At 39.1% G+C, this 20070-nt stretch overlaps 2 protein-coding genes across 5 annotated transcripts in view; both read right to left on the bottom strand.

Annotated features, from left to right (window-relative positions):
* Window positions 1–617: 617 nt before the first annotated feature.
* LOC105043567 (uncharacterized) lies at window positions 618–5231 on the bottom strand. Of its 2 annotated transcripts, none has more exons than XM_073255776.1 (2): window positions 4021–5231; window positions 618–1334 (listed from the first exon to the last, which is right to left on the bottom strand). In XM_073255776.1, exons 1-2 carry the CDS (start codon window positions 5022–5024, stop codon window positions 917–919), a joined length of 1422 nt encoding a protein of 473 aa, XP_073111877.1. In that variant the 5' UTR covers window positions 5025–5231; the 3' UTR covers window positions 618–916. The 2 variants fall into 2 exon arrangements, with proteins under 2 accessions (XP_073111877.1, XP_073111876.1); XM_073255775.1 differs by having other exon boundaries at window positions 618–1397; window positions 4021–5223.
* A 1218-nt stretch (window positions 5232–6449) lies between these two features.
* The window catches only part of LOC105043514 (zinc finger CCCH domain-containing protein 19), a 32252-nt gene continuing 18631 nt past the window's right edge, over window positions 6450–20070 (bottom strand). The window contains exons 4-11 of one of the 3 annotated variants that reach the window (XM_073255774.1): window positions 17003–17921; window positions 16710–16837; window positions 14332–14391; window positions 14190–14240; window positions 13983–14053; window positions 9785–9933; window positions 7461–9689; window positions 6450–7386 (exon numbers count right to left, since the gene is read on the bottom strand). In XM_073255774.1, coding sequence (XP_073111875.1) covers window positions 6599–7386; window positions 7461–9689; window positions 9785–9933; window positions 13983–14053; window positions 14190–14240; window positions 14332–14391; window positions 16710–16837; window positions 17003–17921 — 4395 coding nt within the window. In that variant the 3' untranslated portion in view covers window positions 6450–6598. The remainder of the gene's footprint in view (window positions 7387–7460; window positions 9690–9784; window positions 9934–13982; window positions 14054–14189; window positions 14241–14331; window positions 14392–16709; window positions 16838–17002; window positions 17922–20070) is intronic. The other 2 variants (XM_010921088.4, XM_010921089.3) reach the window with 2 other exon arrangements.

Genomic DNA, 20070 nt, shown 5'->3' with positions numbered 1-20070 from the left:
TTGAGCATCATGATAGTTCTCCAGGGGGAAACATTTTATACAAAACAAATCTCAGTCTTGAAGCACTGGAAATTTGTTGCTTCATGTCAGGTTCAAATCTAGTCGACTCAAAGAGCAGAATGAAAATTAAGGTGTTTTAACTATACATCTGTATGTCAGGAGACATTAACTACACATGAAATCATGGTCAGAGCCATGAACCTTCATGCTGAACCCAGAAATCTTGTCACAATAATTGTGTTAATTGATACCTGTCATAATAAATTCTACGATAATATAAACATCAATTATATTACCGATCAACCTCAACTAAATGTGGATAGCATGGACCTGCCACTGAACTTTGCATTGGCCTAGTTTTTACTGTTGTCAAGGTAGTGACCATTTGATATTATGTACAGCTGCTAGGCTACAAAAGATCTGAAGAACTGAGCTTTGCCTTAAAATCGATGGACACTATCAATAATTGTAGCCACCTTCCACTTTCAAACACAGAAAACATGTAAAGAATGTCTAAGTGGATGTTTAATTCCTCCATTATTTATAAAAACATTGAAAAGCAATGGTGAAATACAATATGGCATTCAGCTGTGGAATATTAATAAAACAGTCGAGCATATCAAATAATATAATCAAGGCTTGCTGAAGGTCTGGATTATTAGTCAGTCTTATATTTAATCATCAAGCACTTGTTTTTGGCACATGGACAGTCCACGTCCTGTATTGAACTAAATATGCATTACAAAATTTTGAAAGCATTACAAGTTCGTAAGAACAATAGCATGCTTAAACAAAAATGTGTAAGAACATGTGATAAGGACCTTGAGATTTCTGATCTACATTAAATAAGTCAACCTAACTGAAACAAGACCACAATGCGGCTAAAGATCTTCATGTTTGAGACATTTAGATTGTGTCAAACTGTCAATGGGCATAATTGGTTTATTTGCCTTCCTGCTGACCAAAGTCTTGGATGTTCTTCACCGTCTGTAAAAACAACCAAATTAGCATCATACCCAATCATCCCCTGGCTTATCATTGTTCCACTGTCAACATCATACAAAGATATCTTTCTCGATCCTTGCCCAGGTGTAGCTATTGTCTTCCCACCTTCTACAAAACAGGGTCTATAAATTTGGTAACAACTTCTAGTAGTTGACTCAACATGGCCTTCAAGTTTAAGAACTGGTCCAGCAGAGTTTCTAACATCATAAAGATGCAATGTTGGATCTTTACTAGCAGAAAGAAGTAGAGACTTTCTTGTACACCACTCCACAGTGTTGATGCCTGTTGAGTGCTCCGATTTAATGGTAAGAGCACAAGGTTCTGGCAACCTTGTATCAAGGACACAGATGCAACCATCAGCTCCACAATCGGCAAGTTTATTCACATCATCTCTGCAAATATATGTTAAGGATAATATCTTATAGATGGTTGAGAACAAGTATGAATGAGTGGCAAATAAGTGAATGCAGTTTATTCCCAAGACCAAGCATTAGCAATGAGAATACAATGCAGGTAAGGTTAATTTGCCAAGCCCGACCAATATAGAACCTTGAACTATCTGAATGATTGTCCATCAAAACATTCAGGGAGGTGTAAAAGAGCAAAAATCAGATGCAAGACACATTTGCAAAATGTCTAAACCTTGAAAAGGGTCATGGTTGACATAAGATCATGATGCTTTCAAACTCATTGCCAGCACATATACATGTCTGCTTGTAACAAATTTTTGTGCACAGATTATTCAGAACTGATGTAACCTATTTCGAAAATTCTAAGATGACCATCAACCTTAAAAGAAATATGTACCATATTGTTTTAACCATTTCATAAAGCAAGAGATATGGATTCTTTACTAAAGCCCCAAGACTGCTGAAAACTAGCTAGTCAAGAAATCATCAAAGGAAATAAATAATTAATGCATGTAATTCATACTAATGCAATAAATGGCGGGTGAGTATGCTCTTAGCCTATTACAGTATTTTCACTTCTCACAAGTTTCAAAACTCAAGTTTATTGAATCTTATAGCTCCAACAATTTGATGTTAATAATAATGTGGAATCTTGTTTTTTTCGAAACAATTACCTGTAAGCAATGATTGCTCAAAATCTTCGGTTGGACTTTTTCTTTTATTTTATTATTGTGTTTTCAGAATTGACATTAACTTGCCATTATATAAGGACATGTCAAGTTGCAATATTAGGGGCTTCAAAGTACAACTTAATTCTTTTCTCTTCAACACACTTATAACATATAGCCCCCTCATCATTCGTCTCATAATTGTTGAATGCAGTATCATGGGGCACTTATGGTGTAAAGCAAATAATATTAGCAATATGACATCCTATAAGGAGGATCTATGAAAGGAAAGAGACTTGACTCTTAAAAAGAGAGTGAAGACTTCTATCCATAATCCACCAGTGATAAGACTGAAGAAATGAGAAGCTAAAACCATGGTTTTTCAGAAGACAATGACACGAAACTAACTCTGACTCATAGCATATGATCAGTGGATTCAACAAAAGATTAAAGGACAAATTTTAGCAGCAGTAAGCCAACCCTAGGTTGCAAATATGCATTTGTTGAACTCAAAATATAGAAGAATATAGATTAATCACCAGAAAGATAGATAGACCATGACATAATGAGAAACTAGTTAAGGGTTGAGAGACTAATCAAACGGTGGGCTGAGCTCATATACAGATTTTTGATGCATCAGATTGATCTTAAAGCAAAGTGAACAAGGCTTCAGTTATAGACTTATATTACAAAGATAATTCCAGGCAATTTGAAGATTAAATCAAAATTTTGGTTCAGGTGCTAATAAATCAGAGAAAAAGGATCGCCAAATAACTCTCAGGGATGGGTGATCAGTGGTTGAACACGCTAACCATCTCTTTGTCTTGTGGTGCTCTGAATGTATCCACCTTTTAGTTTGCTAACAATGTATTGCTCAGGGATAACCAAATGTATCTAGAACTTTTATATTAAAGATTTACCTTCTTTTTTTTTTTATGGTCTGGTCAACGACAACCAGAGAGCTGGTGAGGAGCATAGATCATTAAGTTCTTTGAAAAGATGAAGGAAATGGGAGGTGACACATTCCATGGATAATAATGTAACGCAGGGCTTGACAGCATGCCATGGTTGCCTAGTAATTTCATCTACAGCGAGTAATTAAATATTAAGCATCCAGCTTTTCAAGGAATTCCATCATAGTAGTTGTGCCATAAACCATGTTTGTATGAGCCAGAACAAGTTTTCCAGGAATTCCATCCAGTTTTAACTTGGCTCAAACTCCAAGTGCTGAGCTTGCACTAGTCAATCATAATTTTGAACCTAATTCTCAAGCTCAAGCCATAATCCTACAAAACTCAAGCCTAACTTGAGTTGTTCATGAAATGCTCGTTCTAGGGGTTGATTAGTCAATCAACGTCTTAGCTATTAGACTGACAACTACTAGCTAAGCTAAACACTATTTTGTACATATAGTGACATAAAAATGAAATAAGAAGGGTTACTCAAGTGAAAGGATTCCTAAAAGGATTTGATTTCCTCCCTAAATATAATGATCAGCATTTGCAGGCACTTCACCTAAAAGAAGAGATTCCCAGTGATCTTTTAATTCGAATATAAAGGTGCCATTTAGTTTGTATCATCTTCTAGGAAGCTCCATATTTAGGCTACCTACGATCAGTACCTGACAACTGACGTTTGCTTTTAGCCTGGTTTAGGATAGAAGGCCAAAATGTTTTGGAAAATTGGTGTTTTTGAGACTAAACCAACGATTACTGTTGTATAAAAGGGGGGGAAGTGCTAGTGTATGGGTTTTTGGAAGGTAATTTTAACAGCAAGCAATGCACACCATATTTAAAGATAAAAAGATGGTACAAGCATAAACCCATAGCCTGAATCCAAATAAATATTATGATAGCCCAACCATGAAGATATAAACCTAAAAAAAAAGTAGAATTTGAAGATTGTCAAAAATGTTATGAAGAGGATGTAAAGGTTACCCAAAACAAACACCCCTAATCACTCCCGAGTGATGGCTGGTAACTTTTCGCTCTGCCACGAGCTTCCCTGCTGGTGTGAGCCTGGAAATTCCCACAGAAGAGTCCTTGGAAGCTGTGGCAATCGAGCAACCCAGTCGGTCCATGGCAAAGATCCCACCCGCATGCAGCTCCATCAATTTGGCAACAACAGGAGGGGAGCAAGATGATGACAAAGCTGGCTGCTTTGTGATATCCCAAACGACAACAAACCCATCATTCGAACTCGAGACCATCAACATCGGATTATCCTCGACAAAGTTCACCCCCGATATCCAGCTCCAGCTGCCCTTCCAGCTCAGAAGCGGCTCTACCCTTTCGCCTTTCTCTTCCCCTTCAACGTCTCCATCACAACCATCCTCTCCTCCTCCTCCTCCGTAGACCGACAAAAAGCCCCCATGGCCACAAGCGGCGAGCAAGAACCGATTTTTATTCAAGAAGCACACATCAATGGAGTAAATCTTGGCAAGCGAGGGATCACGGAACGCCTTACCGACAGTTCTGAAACCCATAATAGAAGAAGACGATGGGTGAACTTTAGATGAAAGGACAGAGGAGTCATCGGAGGCATCGCAGGCATAACGGAAGACAGAGGAATCGACGAAGCTGGGCTCGGAAGGATCGGGCGGGGCTGCGGGGTCGGCGTCGGCGTCGGCGCCGTCATCAGAGGAGGAGGGGGCCGGGAAAGGGCGTTTTCTGGTGCTGCGGCGCAGGGAGGGCGAGGGGGCGGGGGAAGGATGGGGTTTGGGGGTTCGTTTGGGGGGTAGGGGAGTTGGGTTTTTGGGGGCCGCGATACCGAGCTTCTGGAGGAATTCTTGGTTCCGGCGGATGGTCTCCTGCCGGATTCGCTCGTACTCTGAGGCGGCAGCGGTGGCGGGTTGGGGGGTGAGTGGAGGAATAGAGGTGGTTTGTTTGGAGCGAAGGAAGGAGTCTATAGATGATTGCTTCAGTTTAGAGCTAGGGGCCATATTGGGTATAGTGGTGAGGGGGGATGGGGGTGGAGGAGAGAGGAGACGAGGTTAAAGAAGAGAAGAGGGGAGTTGGAGTAGGAGTTCTGTTGGTCCGGCTGAACTGTTGACCGCCACTCAGATGGCGTTTAATTGGTTATTTGTGGGCTTGTGTCTGGGTGCTGCTGATGCACATACTGGTGGGCATTCCTTCGTTTAGAGAAATGTAGGGGGACAGAGCGGAAGCGATTTGGCGGGAAACCAACAGCAACCAGAACGAGGGTCTGCTAAAAAGAGCGTATGCAACGTGTTGGCTTCTGGGTGGCTTAAAAATGCCCTGAGCCAAGCTTCGGCTGCTTGGCATTTGTTTAGCAAGATATTGCCCCTATAACATTTTGGGGATAAATGGTTGTCATCATTCATGAAAGTTGATATGATGTAAACAGCATCACTTCATAAGAATAGGGGCCTCGGCTAATATTGTGTAATTCTAAACACGTTGGGTTGATAGCACAAAGCTTCACGGCAAAGGTCATTGAACCTGTTGTTCGCCGTTCCCAAATTTTACTGACCTTCTAGGTGCGCCTGCAGATGGTTTTTGTTTTCTTGAGAAGAGCCTGTGGATAGTTTACAAATGTACACCTGGAAATAGATAAAACTTGAAGCCTGACAGGTTCGGCCAAGGCCACTAATACCGTTGTTGAAATTATAGGTGAATTGAGAAATGAATCTTGCTTAATTTCATTCGTAACATTAAGCTTTATAGACCTTGTTACCTTGCACTTTTTTGACAATCAAACCCATCTGTAGATCTAGAGCAGCTCTAGCAAAGCAGAGATATCTCATACAACGGAGATACAAAGCGGACACGCAACTTCCCTACCTATCTATTGGTTCCTTCATTATTGCCAATATTTATATTGGCAAAGCAGTCCTCTCGCTACTGGTGAAACGTTTTGTCCAAGAGAAATTATTCCAGGATTAAGAATTGATTCTGGCAATAACTAAAGTTAGAGGTCATCGGCAAATTAAAGCTCAACGCCGGAAAGCAACTCTTGTTTCAAGAAGAATGTTCGATTTGCACCAAATACGTTGCTTCCATACCGACGACCAAAAGGTATGGTTAATGGATGATCTGTTCAAAGATGCTTATCAGGCAGCAGGATAAGAACTCAGTAACCAATTAGATGTTCGCTATTCTTTTGTATCCAGTGTTCTGAGGAATGAGAAAGAACCAAATGGGTCAATTAGTTTTTCTATCGTAATCCAGAAACCAGTACCAGCCGTCACGGTTGGATGCCACAAATGCCAGCTTTAGCATGAGATTTCTACAGTGCTAAATCCTGACAAGCCATCCAGTATCTACAGCCAGTTTATCTGAGCAAGGAGCTGCATGTCTATCTTCTTTCACTGCTCAAGGTACATCATCATACAAACAGAATGGAGTGCAAAGAGCTGGAAAGAAAATTGTATACACTCTACTACCTGCACAAAAATTCTACATGGCATGACAAAGCAGAGCTTTCATGATCTCATATCAGCTACCAAGGTGATTATGCTGTACAAGAAAAGAGACGGAAAATTAAAAATTCCAATCATGGATGCAGATAATTACAGGATGCACCCTTCTTGCAGTGCCCATTCTCATGGAATCTACACACTCCTCTCTGCCCTTGGCCTTTCGGCCCTTCTCCTCTCGGAGGTATTCGTGATGACCCCCCACTGCTAGCAGACTGGCTCCTGTTCCATAAGCTTCTCCCACCACCATGCCTTGATTCCCCACCCTCAGGGTGGTTTTCTCCATGATGCATCCGTTGAGTGCCCCAGCTATCAGGATCTCCGGCTGGCAAATTCCAGCTCCTATTGCTCCCTGTTCCCCAACCAGCACTTGCATCTCTATTAACCTGCTGTGCTTGTGCACCCCACCCAAGATTCTGATTCCCATTTCCTGTTGGTGGTACTCCCCAACCAGAAAACTGGTTTGAGTTTCCTTGGATAGGTGCGCACCAACTAGTATTTGGGTTTGAGTTTCCCTGGAAGGGTGCTCCCAAACTCGGACTCGTTAAGTTCCCCCAAGCTGGAGGTTCCCAACGTAAGTTTGCATTTGTATTTCCCTGTACTTGTGCTCCACAGTCAATTTTTGCATTGTTACTTACCTGTCCTAATGTTCCCCAACCTGCGTTGGTATTTGTGTTTACCTGGGTTGGTGCTCCACTATCTGCATGTGCATGTCCTTGTATTGCTGTTGCCCAACCCCTGTTTTCACTTTGTTGTGCTGGTCCTGTACCTACATTGAGTTGTGGAGCCCCTCCCCAACTCGGAACATCTTTTGCCTTGGTGCCCCAGCCAGGGTTTGGTAATCTTCCTAATTCAACAGATGAACCTTTATTCAATGGAAAAGCTTTCAGCGTATTAAATCCATCAAAAACTAGACCAATTGATAGATTTGGATGTTACCTGAGGTAGAATCAGCACCGATATCCCATCCAGAAGGCCTGGAACCTGGGGTTGGAGATGGCAATGACCATTCACTGGTGGTTGTATCTTGTGTGCCTTCCAAATCAGAATATTTTATAGGATCAGGACCTGAGAAGTGCAGCTCTCTCCCTGAGGGTGCAGGAACTATACTAGAACCATTTGGTTCCTGCAATTCAGACAGCGGCTTGGAAGCTGATGCGGTTTCTGATCTTTGAGCTGAAGAGAGCTCCAACATATCAGATTCAACTGTCGGTTTAATGCTTGAGGCAGGATCAACTAGCTTCTCTTCCACAACTGCTAGAGGAGGCTGCTTGTTCTGCTCTTCAGAGAGAGATTTCTGAGCAGATAAGTTTTGCATCTCACTTATGATTCCTTTATCTGCCACATCTTCATCTGAATTCCTTGACAGCAATTGCATGTTACCTACCTTAGGTGAAAGGTGGGCATGTGGATCCAATGGTCTGAATGCAAGAGAAGCGGGATCAGGATCAGACCCCTGACTTATAGAAGCTGAGCTATCATGTGCTTGAGGCCACTTCTTGGCAGGATCAGATTCATTAGGCTCGTCTACAGAAAACTCCTGCCTATCAGATTGAGGAGTTGGACTAGGATAACCACTTTCAAAGCTCTGACTCTTATTCATGGCAGGGCCACCTGAAACTGTAGCATCATCTGAAGAAATTATTTCCTTCTTTTTGAGGAAAAGAGCTGATTGGTTTACCAAAATCTTTGGAGCATTAGATTCAGTAGGTTTCTGCTGACTGGATAGTGGAGGATTACCAAACTGATCTACCGTCTCAAGAATCTGGGCACCACCAACATCAGCCATTCTACTCATACTAGGCACAGAAGCAGATGCGACAGACCATGAACCCCCACTATCTGATTGGTTTAGCACATTCCGATCCCCATCAGGATTCACTGTGGGTAATTTATGTGGCCCACTGAATCCAGTACCTTGAGTGGTGCCCCAGCCAGAGCTTATAGGTTGAATAGAAGCAGCTGTAGATGCAGATGCATGTAAAGAACCTTGAACACTAGTCCAGTCTGTCCTACTTGGCTGTTGGGTGGGAACATGTAGATTAGAATCATTTGTTGGTCGGGCCTTCCAAGGTTCTCCAGAAGTTTGTTGAGATTGCTGGTTTAGAAAGCTCCAACTAGAATGCTGTCTTTCATAACCCTGACCACCAGTCCTTGACCCCCTGGACCTGTCTGAATTCCATGCAATTCCATGATCCGGGCCTCTATTCCATACAACAGCATTTCCTTGATCCCCTCCACCTTGATACGATGGCTGTTGGTATGGATTCCCAGAAAATGGGGCTGTAGATCTGGGGCTTCTCTGACCATTGGGCTGGCCAAACCAAGCATCATTACCCTTGACCGCCTCCATTTCAAGTGCAGACAAGTTAGCTGACTGTGTAGCCCATCTACCAGCATTTGCCAGGGTATTACCAGCAGTGGAGAAAGTAGCATTATTCTGGCTCACACTCCAGTTGCTCCCATTCTGCATGCCTACCCATGTAGAATTATTAGCCCCTCTCCAACCACCTTCATATTTACTATCTCTATTGCCCTTTGGACCTGCAAAATTTGCAGGCTGAAGATGGCCATTATGCTGAGTGTCCTGCTGTGGCAAACCATTCTGGGACTTCAGAGCATCCATCAATAATACAGAATTTTCTTGCTTCTCAGTTGTTAGCCAAATTCTCAAGTCAGGTGGAAAGAATTTATTCCACTTGCGCAACTGTGCCATTGAAAATGGCCCCTGGACAATTCCAGCTGGGTCTTGATAGTGCCAGACCTTATCATTCTCATTGCCATTTGATGGTACAGAAAGTCTAGAAGGTACAGATGCGGATGTTTCGCTTACAACACCATGTGTACTTCCAGGTTTTGTAGCAAGTTGGTTATTATTCCAAATGCCAGCCTCCAGATCTGTCGCACTTGTTTGGGTATTTGGCATTCCCCAGCTTTTTGTCCATTGTGCATCCTTACCTTGATTCCAGGACAATTCATTTGTCCTATCCCCACCACTATATGCATCCAACTTGTCTTGTGCATCTTCTGTCCGTGAACCTCTGTTCAAACTGCTTGAACTTATTGACGCACCAGTCCCATTATAATTTGATCCTGACACTCTGCCAGGAGGAAATAAATCCCTTCCCTTCCTACGAGACAGAGATTCCCTCAACCGACTGTACTTATCTGCACATATACAAAGCAAAGTACCATAATTTAGAATGTAAGAAATTGATGCCAAAGCTGCAACTAGAATGCACCAAGCCAGAGAGACAAGGCACCTCCTTTTTTGTCATCCACTTCTTCTTCAGCAGACTCATAATCTGGATCCATATGTGGGTCAACATGTATTTCAGGAACTTCATTTAGTCTACGCATGCGTTCCTCCGGGGTGCTCAGAATCTGCAACTTTTCTACACATTCTCTAAGCGTGAAAATGGTCAAGGATTACTGAATCATTGCTTTTATATGTTTTTTTTAGGACAAAGTTTTTGATAAATGAGATGTAGCTAACCAATTTTACAGAAACCAATTTAGATCACATATACTTCCATTGAAGTAAAACAGGCAGTAGATCATGAGTGGTTGAACAATAACATAAAGGAGCATTATAGGAATGGTTAATATAACAACTATCTTGTAAAAAATTTCAAATCCAAAATGCAAATATCAAATCTTTTTTTGGGAGAAAAAGCTTTTTCATGCATTAAAAGGAGTGTAGATAAAAATTGTAGCAGTTATATATAGTGTGCTCCGGAAGTGGAGAGCATTGCACAAACAGCATGAAGACTATTTTGGACACTTCACTGCAAGTGTAGATTCTTCTTAATTCAGAGTGCCAAGTGTTAACACAAGTGCCTCACAGCTTAATTCAAGTGTGGGGACTAGTCCTAATAGCAAAGAGCCATTGTTTTTATCTATAATGCAAAATAATAAACAAATGAAAGGGTTAATTAACTTCATCCTATAGCAAAACGTATGATTATATGCTGTAAAAGAGGGTTACCATGTTCAGTTATTTTGATGGGTGTTGTGCGGGACATGTGGCAGTCTGTCCTATTAACACCATCCCAAGGAAGGCAGAACCGTCCCGAACCATTTGGTTCGAACTTCGAAGCATAATGAGCTGTACCAGCAGCGGACTGTGACAGTTCCGGCAATAAAATCATGAAACCAGCGAGCAATCAAGGAGGGCGAAGGAAAGAGAGGAGAAGAGAGAGGGGGGGGAGGGAGAGGGCAATGATGAGCAGCGGCTGCCAGAACAAGGCCGAAGGAGGGGGGAGAGAGGGCTTCTGTTCTCCATTCATCGGAACCGGGGCAAAGCCCTTGTTTCAAAAGGAAATAGGGGCTTTGGCCCCCTTTTCTTTTCTTTTCTTTTTTTTTTTTTTGGTTGACTTTTGAAGTGAAGTTGGCAATGTCTGTTTCCACTCTTTCCTTTTCCCTCTCCTCCCTCCGCCTCCGCCCGCCACACTCTCCCTCTCCCTCTCCCTCTCCCTCCCTCCCTCTCTCACTCTCTTCCTCTCTTTCTTCTCTCCCCCTCTACCAGTTTTCCTATCAGTTAATGTTGGAATGGCATGGCATGAGGGGATACCATACTGTGCCACCAACCTACCGGCATGTGTGCCAATTCCAATATGGTACACCTTGGTCACAACTTTTGGTTGTGCGATAGATATAAAAACTAATAGAGGGCTCAGCATATGATTTTCAAATATAAGTTCGTAAAATGGATCCCAAGATGCTGAGTTGGAGACTTTTGTTAGTAAGCAGGTGAAGTCATAAGCAACAGTCATATCCCTAATGGACAATGTTATATTACAATAAGGCAAAAATGCATTGTCATTGCCTTAAATAGAGGCCTCCTCATCACTAAAACACAAACTGCTCAAAAAATTTGAAATGCATAGGCTTTTCTTTAAGAGCAAGGACTTCCTCATACAGAAAATATCCAAAAGGATAAGATACATGGCTTGATCATGAATACAACACCTGGTAAGCATGCAATGTGTGTTTGAGATCAATAAGCTCCTAAAAGCAGCATGTTTGCCTGTGGTTAGGCAAGCTGCAATTGAATGGGAAGCATCTAAAATGATGTTTTGGATGCCTGCAGTTGCAACTATAAGCTGCAAGCATCTAAAATGACTTTTTGGATGCCTGCAGTTGCAACTATAGGCTGCATTTGCATTGCAAAAAATGGCCAAAATCCTACAATTGGAAATGCATGCAAAATTGGCCGCTAGTCCAATCAAAAGTCATAACTGGAAGCAGCCTTTTGGAGAATCCCTTTATCATTATCCAATAACAGAAATTTAATTTTATATAATTTCACATACTAAATATTAATCAGTTTAATAGATATATTATAAAATATAAATTTATTATTGTATGATATACATCATTATCATAATATCAAACAAATTTTATAATATTATATTAATAGTAAAAAATATTATTTTGACAAATGTAATATACTTAATTAAATGTTATTGTATCATAATGATTCTTATTATAATCTTTATAAAACATTATAATAAGAATCATCACTATATCATTATACTATTATATAATAATTACTACTTACTAGTTATTATAATATTAAGTATCATAAGTATACATCTATAAGTATAATATATATATATATATATATATATATATATATATATATATATCTAATTTTACAATATCAAACAATTTTATAGTGATATAATTACTATGCCAACTATTAACATAATAATTCAATGATAACTTTATAGTATTATTATATTTTATATTATAATTATAAAAATAAAATGACCATTATAGTGTAACAAGAACAGTAAATAGTTTACTTTTTTCAAGGGGGTAAAACTTAGCAGATCATTTGCAGGATTACAATATCTCTTTCAGCATCAAACAACCAAACAACAGTAGTTGCTTTTGCAACTTTCAATTAAAAAAACCCAGACAAACAATTTTTGCAACTAAGATTCCAATCACAACATTAGAATTGCGTGCACATAAATGGCCCTTAGTAATGGCCTAACCATAGGAGTAAAAACAGCTCTAATATTGAGAAAGGTAAGGATATCTACTTACATTTACAAGCATTGAGAAGCTTCTAGGTTTTGAGATATTAAGTGCACAAGTTATAGCCTACATATGATATGAGAAGTTTGTGGATGATAACATGGATTGCCATACCATCCTATACCACCCAACATTGGGCATACCACATCGTATCGCTTGGGAACCAGTACGAAAGTCAAGTCCAGGTCGGTACAAGTCCTATACCATCCCATAACACCGCTTGCATAGGCATGCTGAGGAGTGCACTGACCCATACCAAGGCGTATTCGCCCCTACCTTATTGTACCATACTGAACCGAATCAGTATGGTACTAGTACAGTACCAGTATCAAGAATACGGAACCTGGATGATAATGATATGCATGGCTGGTTATCAGAGAAGGCATGTCATGTTGGAAGGGCAATGACGAATAAGATGAAAATCAATGTTCTGATAAACTTACATGGCTCAACGAGATCAAGGCTGCAGCAAGATCCCTAAGATCTAGTGTCCCTTGAGGGGGACATCAATTAACGAATCACGGACATCAATTAACCAATAAAGGGTTAATAGATATGAGTGGAAAACAATGCTGTATTAATAGAGGCTAAATAAGTGCAGTCTCTCATACTTGTATAGGATAGGGGTAAGACGGTGTGTCATGATCAATCAAGGGCATACCTAAGCAATTTAAATAGGCCGAGGCTATCCAGTCCAACACCCTTATGTGGTACTCTATATGACTCTAGGTGCATCAAGAATGATTGGAAAATGTTAGATAATTTTAAGATGCAAAGCTATGACACTAACAACAACATCGCAGGAAATCATAGGCCTTACCAATCCTGAGTTCAATGTAAGCACAATGTGAACCACAGGTATTTTGAAATCAAGAATCATGCATAGTCATACTCAAAAGGCTAAAGGAAAGAGATTTCTTGGACATACAAACGAGTATTACCATGTATTACGTACAAGATATCAAAGCCTCTCCCCAGTGCAAAGAGCTAAGGTGAAGCTTGAGACAAGACAATGCTGTTTTCATAAACAAAAGGCATTCAGAAGATGCAGAGTATCAAATTTATTCTCTTTATGAACCTGATGCAATTAAAGTTTAGGGGGAAATTAGGAAAAGTGCAACAAGAATGCTAATCCATGATATAAGAAGTCATCAACTGAGAACAGATGGAGATAAATGGAAAACAAATTATTCAAAGAATTAAAAAATAAGTACTTAACTAGATATGCATAACATAAAGTAAATTCAACTTGATATATGGATACTGATTAAGCTGAAGACCACATCTCTAACAGAAGAAAAAATTTAAAAGAACGCTAACCTAGAAAAGAACATTTTATAATTCCAATGCAATAAGCAAGCATCAAATTTCCTATTAAAATATAAAACCATAAATTTTATATTGAAAGGATATTCCTTTCTACGACCTGTTTCACTTGCACGATCACGAAGGTGACCAAGCCGCAACTTCTCACTTTCCAACCACTGAGAAAAAGGAACATGACAAATGTAAATTCTGAAGTAGGGAAATAATTATCATTTGCGGAGGAACATATAGCTGAAACCTAAAAATGATAGGAAACGATAGTAAAAATACTTAGTGTACTGGATAAGTACTCACATCATCAACTCTCACAGCTTGAAGAACCCTAGCTTTCTTCTGGATATCTCCCTAAAGAAATTCAAGTGAAAGTCATTATCAGATAGGACAATGAAGAACAAGATATGCTGAACAACAGAATTTGAAGTTCATATAGTATTACCACTGTTAGCCGACTAATCAAACCACATTTTATGCTCTGCCTTAAACGTTTGCACTCCTCCTACAAATATAACACTGATCAGTCAAAAGAACGAACAAAAGGAAACTTAGATAAACATGATTACTTGAAAGTGGATGATACCAAATGTAATATATGCCTTTTTCGTTCCTTTCAAGCAAGACAGAGAAGGAAAGGAACTTTTCCAACACGGGAATCTTGGAAGCAAATTTTCAAAAACTTGGTTTGAGTTGGGCTCGCCATGTTTTAATTTCAGAATTTTGGTCCTAGTTTCAGAGTTTTAGTATAAAAGAGATCCGAAAAATCAGATTAAAATTAGGAAAAACAAAACCATCAGAAAACATAATATCACAAAATTTTAGAATGTTTTATATTTGTTTGGAATCACAGGATGTATGATATGGCTTGAACATTTCAGGCTGAAAATCTTAAAATTATAATAAATCTTATAACCATACTACAATCCAAATAATAAAAATTATCTCATACCTAACTGCACAAATATTTAAAAAAGTAAAATGAAAAGATACCATCACATCAAGCACCAAGCACCAATACACAAATTATAAATCTACAACTTAATATAAATTAATATATCTCAAAATCCTAGATCAAAATTTAAAAAAAGATCTAGAGGTTAGATCAGGATTTAGGATTTAGATATACCACTACTGGAATTAACAGGCCCAACTGAAATCAAAGCCAAAACTGGAACTAAAGTTTCTGAACTTGGTCATACAGTTACAAACATCCCAGTTCCCCACATTGTTTACCCATATATTATGCTTGCTTTCCAGCTCCTATTCTTCCAGCAAAGTATATAGAGACAACCATTTCCAGTATGGGCTTAAATGTACAGATACATCTATTCAGTTTAAAACATACAAGAGAGAAAAAAACTGTACATTATATTTGTATAAAATAATAACCTCATATTTAGCCAACTACATTAAATACACTTAACAAACCTAAAGAAAGAATAAGAAATAGGGGTTTTGCATGTACAAGCTGCATATATAGGTTATTGCATATCAAACCCCCCCAAAAAGAGTTGCAATTTTAAAATAACTCAAGTTCCTAATTTTATCTAGAAGGTTAAATATTCATTTTTTAATTTTAAAAATCATGTCGGCTTCTTGGAGAAAAATGGCATCTCACGAGTATCTAAGCATGCCTATATCATTTAGTTCAATAGTGCCATTTGCACCTGTTATTGTTGTGTGCTAGTATTTTGCATGGTAAGGGACAGTACACCACTACCCATCCCGGCTCAAGCTTTGTGTATGGACAAACAAAATAATTTAAGTGAAGCCTTAACCCTTGGCTGGAGGACACATGCACAAGTTTAAAATAAAAATGACACTGTGGAAAATTATGCACAAGACACCACAATCAAAATGGGAACAGTATAAAGCAAAATATAAATAAATAAATAAATATAATCACCAATCAGCACGATAATTGATCACTTAATTGCAAGAAGTGATGCGGATGCCAAAGGAATCTCCTATTTGGCATCCACACTACATCTTTTAGCCAAAATCTTCTAATAGATTATTATTTTATTGACTTGTAAACTCCTATGCTGGATTCCATTCCAGTGTAGAACAGATGTCTGAGCCGCATGTTAGCAAAAGTGAGAAAACGGACAGTTAGACTAGGATGCACAAATACTTCAAATCACATGCCATGTCCATATCAGACACATATCAGCAACTGATACTCATTGAATACTTCTCAGATGCATGTCCAATACTTCTGTAAAGCATCATATTTTTCAAAGTTTTTTTGTTAAAAAAATGGAACTTCCCTGATGCACTCAAGATACTTCCCCAATACCTCCCAGTATGAGGGGGAAGGAACATGTTTTTTCTTTTTTTTCAAATGCTAAGATGTTGATACTAAAATATGAAGTATGGATTGGAATTTATAGATTTGATTGTTAACCAAAATGATGAGCTTGTGAAAGTTAATGCTACCATCTAAATTCTAAAGTATAGACCATCTTATTTTAATTATCTACCATACTTTATAGATTTTTCTTTTATATATATACATGAATATATGTATTTATGCATACATACATGTATGTACAACATATGCACATATATTCATCGGCATTCCTAGCCATATCGTGTCCTACTTTTCAATATTTGTTGCATCAATGTATCCATCTCTTGTTTCATCCATATTCTGTATCCACATCCATGCTTCATGGCACTGGGGCTGCTTCAACCATTTAAAGATTAACATCATGAAATACACAGAAACCATTACGCTTGTATACTCATTTTCTTGGTTGTGTTGCTGGACAAGGTCAGACAGAAAGCAGAAACTACAGAGAGAAAACAAATACCGACCTCAGTGAAGTCCTGATTTGAGATGATATCAATAGTTGCAACCTCTGTCTTGTCTAAATTTAATATCTGCAGTGCAATATCTGTTGTTTTTTTTCCAATTTTGTATTTTTCTGCAAACATTTGTGTCCCTGCGCAGAAAAGATTGACAATTGGTCATCTTTAGACATTCTGAGCTCAATTTGCATGAATAAAAAGGATAAATAACCATAACCATCAAGCCTTGTCCCAACAATTTGTTCAGCTTTGCGATATCATTCACTGAGAATCCATACTTAGCAAGAAAAAGAACTTACCAACAACTTGCACAAGGCGATACATGTCTTGCCGCTGACCTGTACCAGGAATCCTTATCCTTACAAAGGACCCAACAACTTTCTCATTGAAACTGTCAATATCGTCAATCAAATTCTCCATCAAGTTGCGACGGAGGTAAATGAGATTGATGTTATGAACATCTATCGCTGCATAATCATCAAGATTGGTCTGTGGTTCTCTCTCTTCAATCTTTTTGCGGCACTTCCTTCTCTTATCTAAACTCATTCTTGCTGTCGTATCACTGTATCCTTCAGCATCAACTTGACCAGAATCAGGATCTATAACTACCGCTTGATTGTCATCTGCATCTGCCTGTGATGCCTCTTTTATAAGAAAGTGTGACTCTAGAAGCTTTAACATTTCAAAATGCCCCACACGGGCTTTCCCAAATAAGTTCTGAAGCCGTTGATCACAAACAATTTGACTTTTTTTACGAGGATCACGAAGGTTATTTCGTTTTATATACTCAAGCAAAAGAGCCTGAACATCAAACTGTGTCAGAACAGATTTATCACCATTTTTCATGTGTACCACAAATTCTAAAAGCTCTTGCGAAGCCCACTCAGGATATTCAGGCATGGATGTCATTTCACCATCTACTTCTTTGGCTGAACTTTCATCATCAACAGTATTCCGATGCTTTCTCACTTTTTTTCTGGAAGAAGCACTGCCATCATGGTATCCTGAGGAGCTCTCAGAGCTATCTTCTTGGTCATCATTAGCATTATATAATTCATCAGAAGATTCCCCATTGTATGCAGAAACACCAGATCCTTTCCACAGATTTTTAGCATTTTTCAGCTCTTCTAATGTTAATACTAGTTTTCTTTTCTGATCTAACCAATATTCCTTGAACAGATATTCCCAACTATTCCTATCATTAAAATCAACAGCAGCCTGTAGCAAATACAAAGGAGCAAGACATGAAAAAAATAAACTATAGGGCTATTAAAATGCATGTTGGATTTATACTAAAGTCATTCTGATTTAATGCAAATAAGTAAAAGATGGGGCAATTCACGACATCTGTAAAGGGTTTAGCAACAATACAGGCACATGTAATTCCACAGCTACAATCAATGGCTTGATAAGAGTATAAAGAACATTAATAATAAAGCATTGGTTGCAATACTTATGACTTCTGTTAACAATTCACCACCCAAATGTTGATTCTACACTATCATTTTCAGAGACTGAAGCTATTGCTTACTTGGAGCAATACACTTTTTTAAAATACTGGCACTGGAATCTAGATATAGCAATTTCTGTTAGTAATACATGATATAAATATACCATTTGGCTAGGCACCGAAGCCTATGTGAGATATTGCTATTAAGACCCCCAAAATACATCAATAACCTCTTAAAGGAAGGATCTTATATCTGAAGTTACCAGCACATGGACCTGCAAATATGAGTCACATGCATATCATATAACATGACCAGGTCACATATACACGTACAAAGAGCCAGGGTAACATGATTCATTTATATCAAGTAGATGTGCAGGAAATGTATGAATTCTCAGACCAAAGTGCAAACCAATCCCCAAGGTTCGCCAAAGAAAGCCTCCAAGAGAATGACCTAGGGATTTGGATCATCGTGAAAGTCCTGCCAAGTTCGATTCTTTCAGGCACTCTCAGTCTAATTATCTTGTTTCTCTTAAAAAGTCCTCGTGTCTTGCTTTTATGAGCAGGTTTGTCTAAATATTTGAACCTCAAGTCCATTAGTTGTTCCTAACAATAGTTATATCAGGACAACTTCCGGTAGGTCATCTTCAAAATTAAAGGCAGTTATTATAGTAGCTATTATTTAAATCTATACTGAAAGCATGGCTTATAATGCCCCGAGAAATTCTTTGTGCACCGCAGGTACTGTAGAAAATCCGACGTGGAGCGCACCGCTTTATGTGATTGGTCCACGTAACCACCGCTTTCCCACACGCATTTAATGAAGCGAAAATTCAATGCAGGGGCAAAATGATAATTTTAAAACTTTTTTAAAATTACTATTTTACAGCGGAATTATTAATTAATCTTATTAATTAATACTAATTAACCCTATACTAGGATCTAAATATGATACAACAGCATGCATTTAAATTTAAAATTCAAATTTGAAACAGTAAACTTTTACTGTACTGTGTTCAGAACACATCACCTTTTACGGGTAGTCGATCACCGCAATCTGATCACCGTCGGGGGCTCTGATCGTCACGTCGCAGCCACACTAGTGTCTGGCCTCTGTGGATCGTCCACACGAAGCTCCCGTCTGATCAGCTCCTCACGAATGCTAGTTCGTGATTTCACCCTTTTGATCGCTGATGTTGATCGAACTCCTTCGATCGATGTGTGCCGACTCCTCGGATGCTCCGGATCGTCTGCACGATTGGTTGAGAGGCTGATGGATCTCTCCCTGAAATTTGGTGGACTCACGACACTCGTGGCACACCAATCTCACTTCCCGAACCCTAGGTAGAAACCCTAGGGGTACACACCAAAAACCCTGCGCCCAATTTTCTTTCTTTTCTTTCTTTTTCTCTCGGAAGGTTTTGGACCTTCACCTCACGCACAAGGCTTCCTCACGCCCCACTTTCTTTCTCAGAATTTTTCTTTTACGCACGCCCCAACTCCCTATCTCTTTTAAAATAGTTCAAAATGTGTCTTATCCACGTGAGAGGATCAAGACAAGTGGTTACACATTTGAATTCAAATCAAATTTGAATTCAAATGAAAACCAACTCATCCCTATCCACTTTTTGTGCGTGGACTCTTTGTGCGTGGAAAGGTTTCACGAGAAACTCTTTCTCGTGTGAATTATGTGGCGCACAAGATGGATAAGCTTGAAGGCAAAAGAGATAAGTTACCCATTCAAATTCAAACACGCTTTGAATTTGAATGGTTAACTAATCAGCTTTATCCATCCATATGGTGCACAAAAGTGGGCGTGAGAAGGGCTTTGCGTGAGAAAAAATTTACGAGAAGTTTCTTCTCGTGAATTCAAATGGGCGTAGAGATTTAAGGTGGTGCAGGGATTCAAATTCAAAT

Source organism: Elaeis guineensis, chromosome 4 (assembly GCF_000442705.2).
Source record: "Elaeis guineensis isolate ETL-2024a chromosome 4, EG11, whole genome shotgun sequence".
Lineage (NCBI taxonomy): Eukaryota > Viridiplantae > Streptophyta > Magnoliopsida > Arecales > Arecaceae > Elaeis > Elaeis guineensis.
This window is presented reverse-complemented; position numbering and strand designations above follow the sequence as displayed.

What these genes read in the sequence shown, in the direction of transcription:
- LOC105043567 (XM_073255775.1), bottom strand. Translation starts at nt 5,024, where the DNA reads ATGGCCCCTAGCTCTAAACTGAAGCAATCATCTATAGACTCCTTCCTT. An exon ending in ATTAGGGGTGTTTGTTTTGG is followed by an intron (nt 1,398 to 4,020) that starts GTAACCTTTACA and finishes ATATATTTGCAG; the next exon opens with AGATGATGTGAATAAACTTG.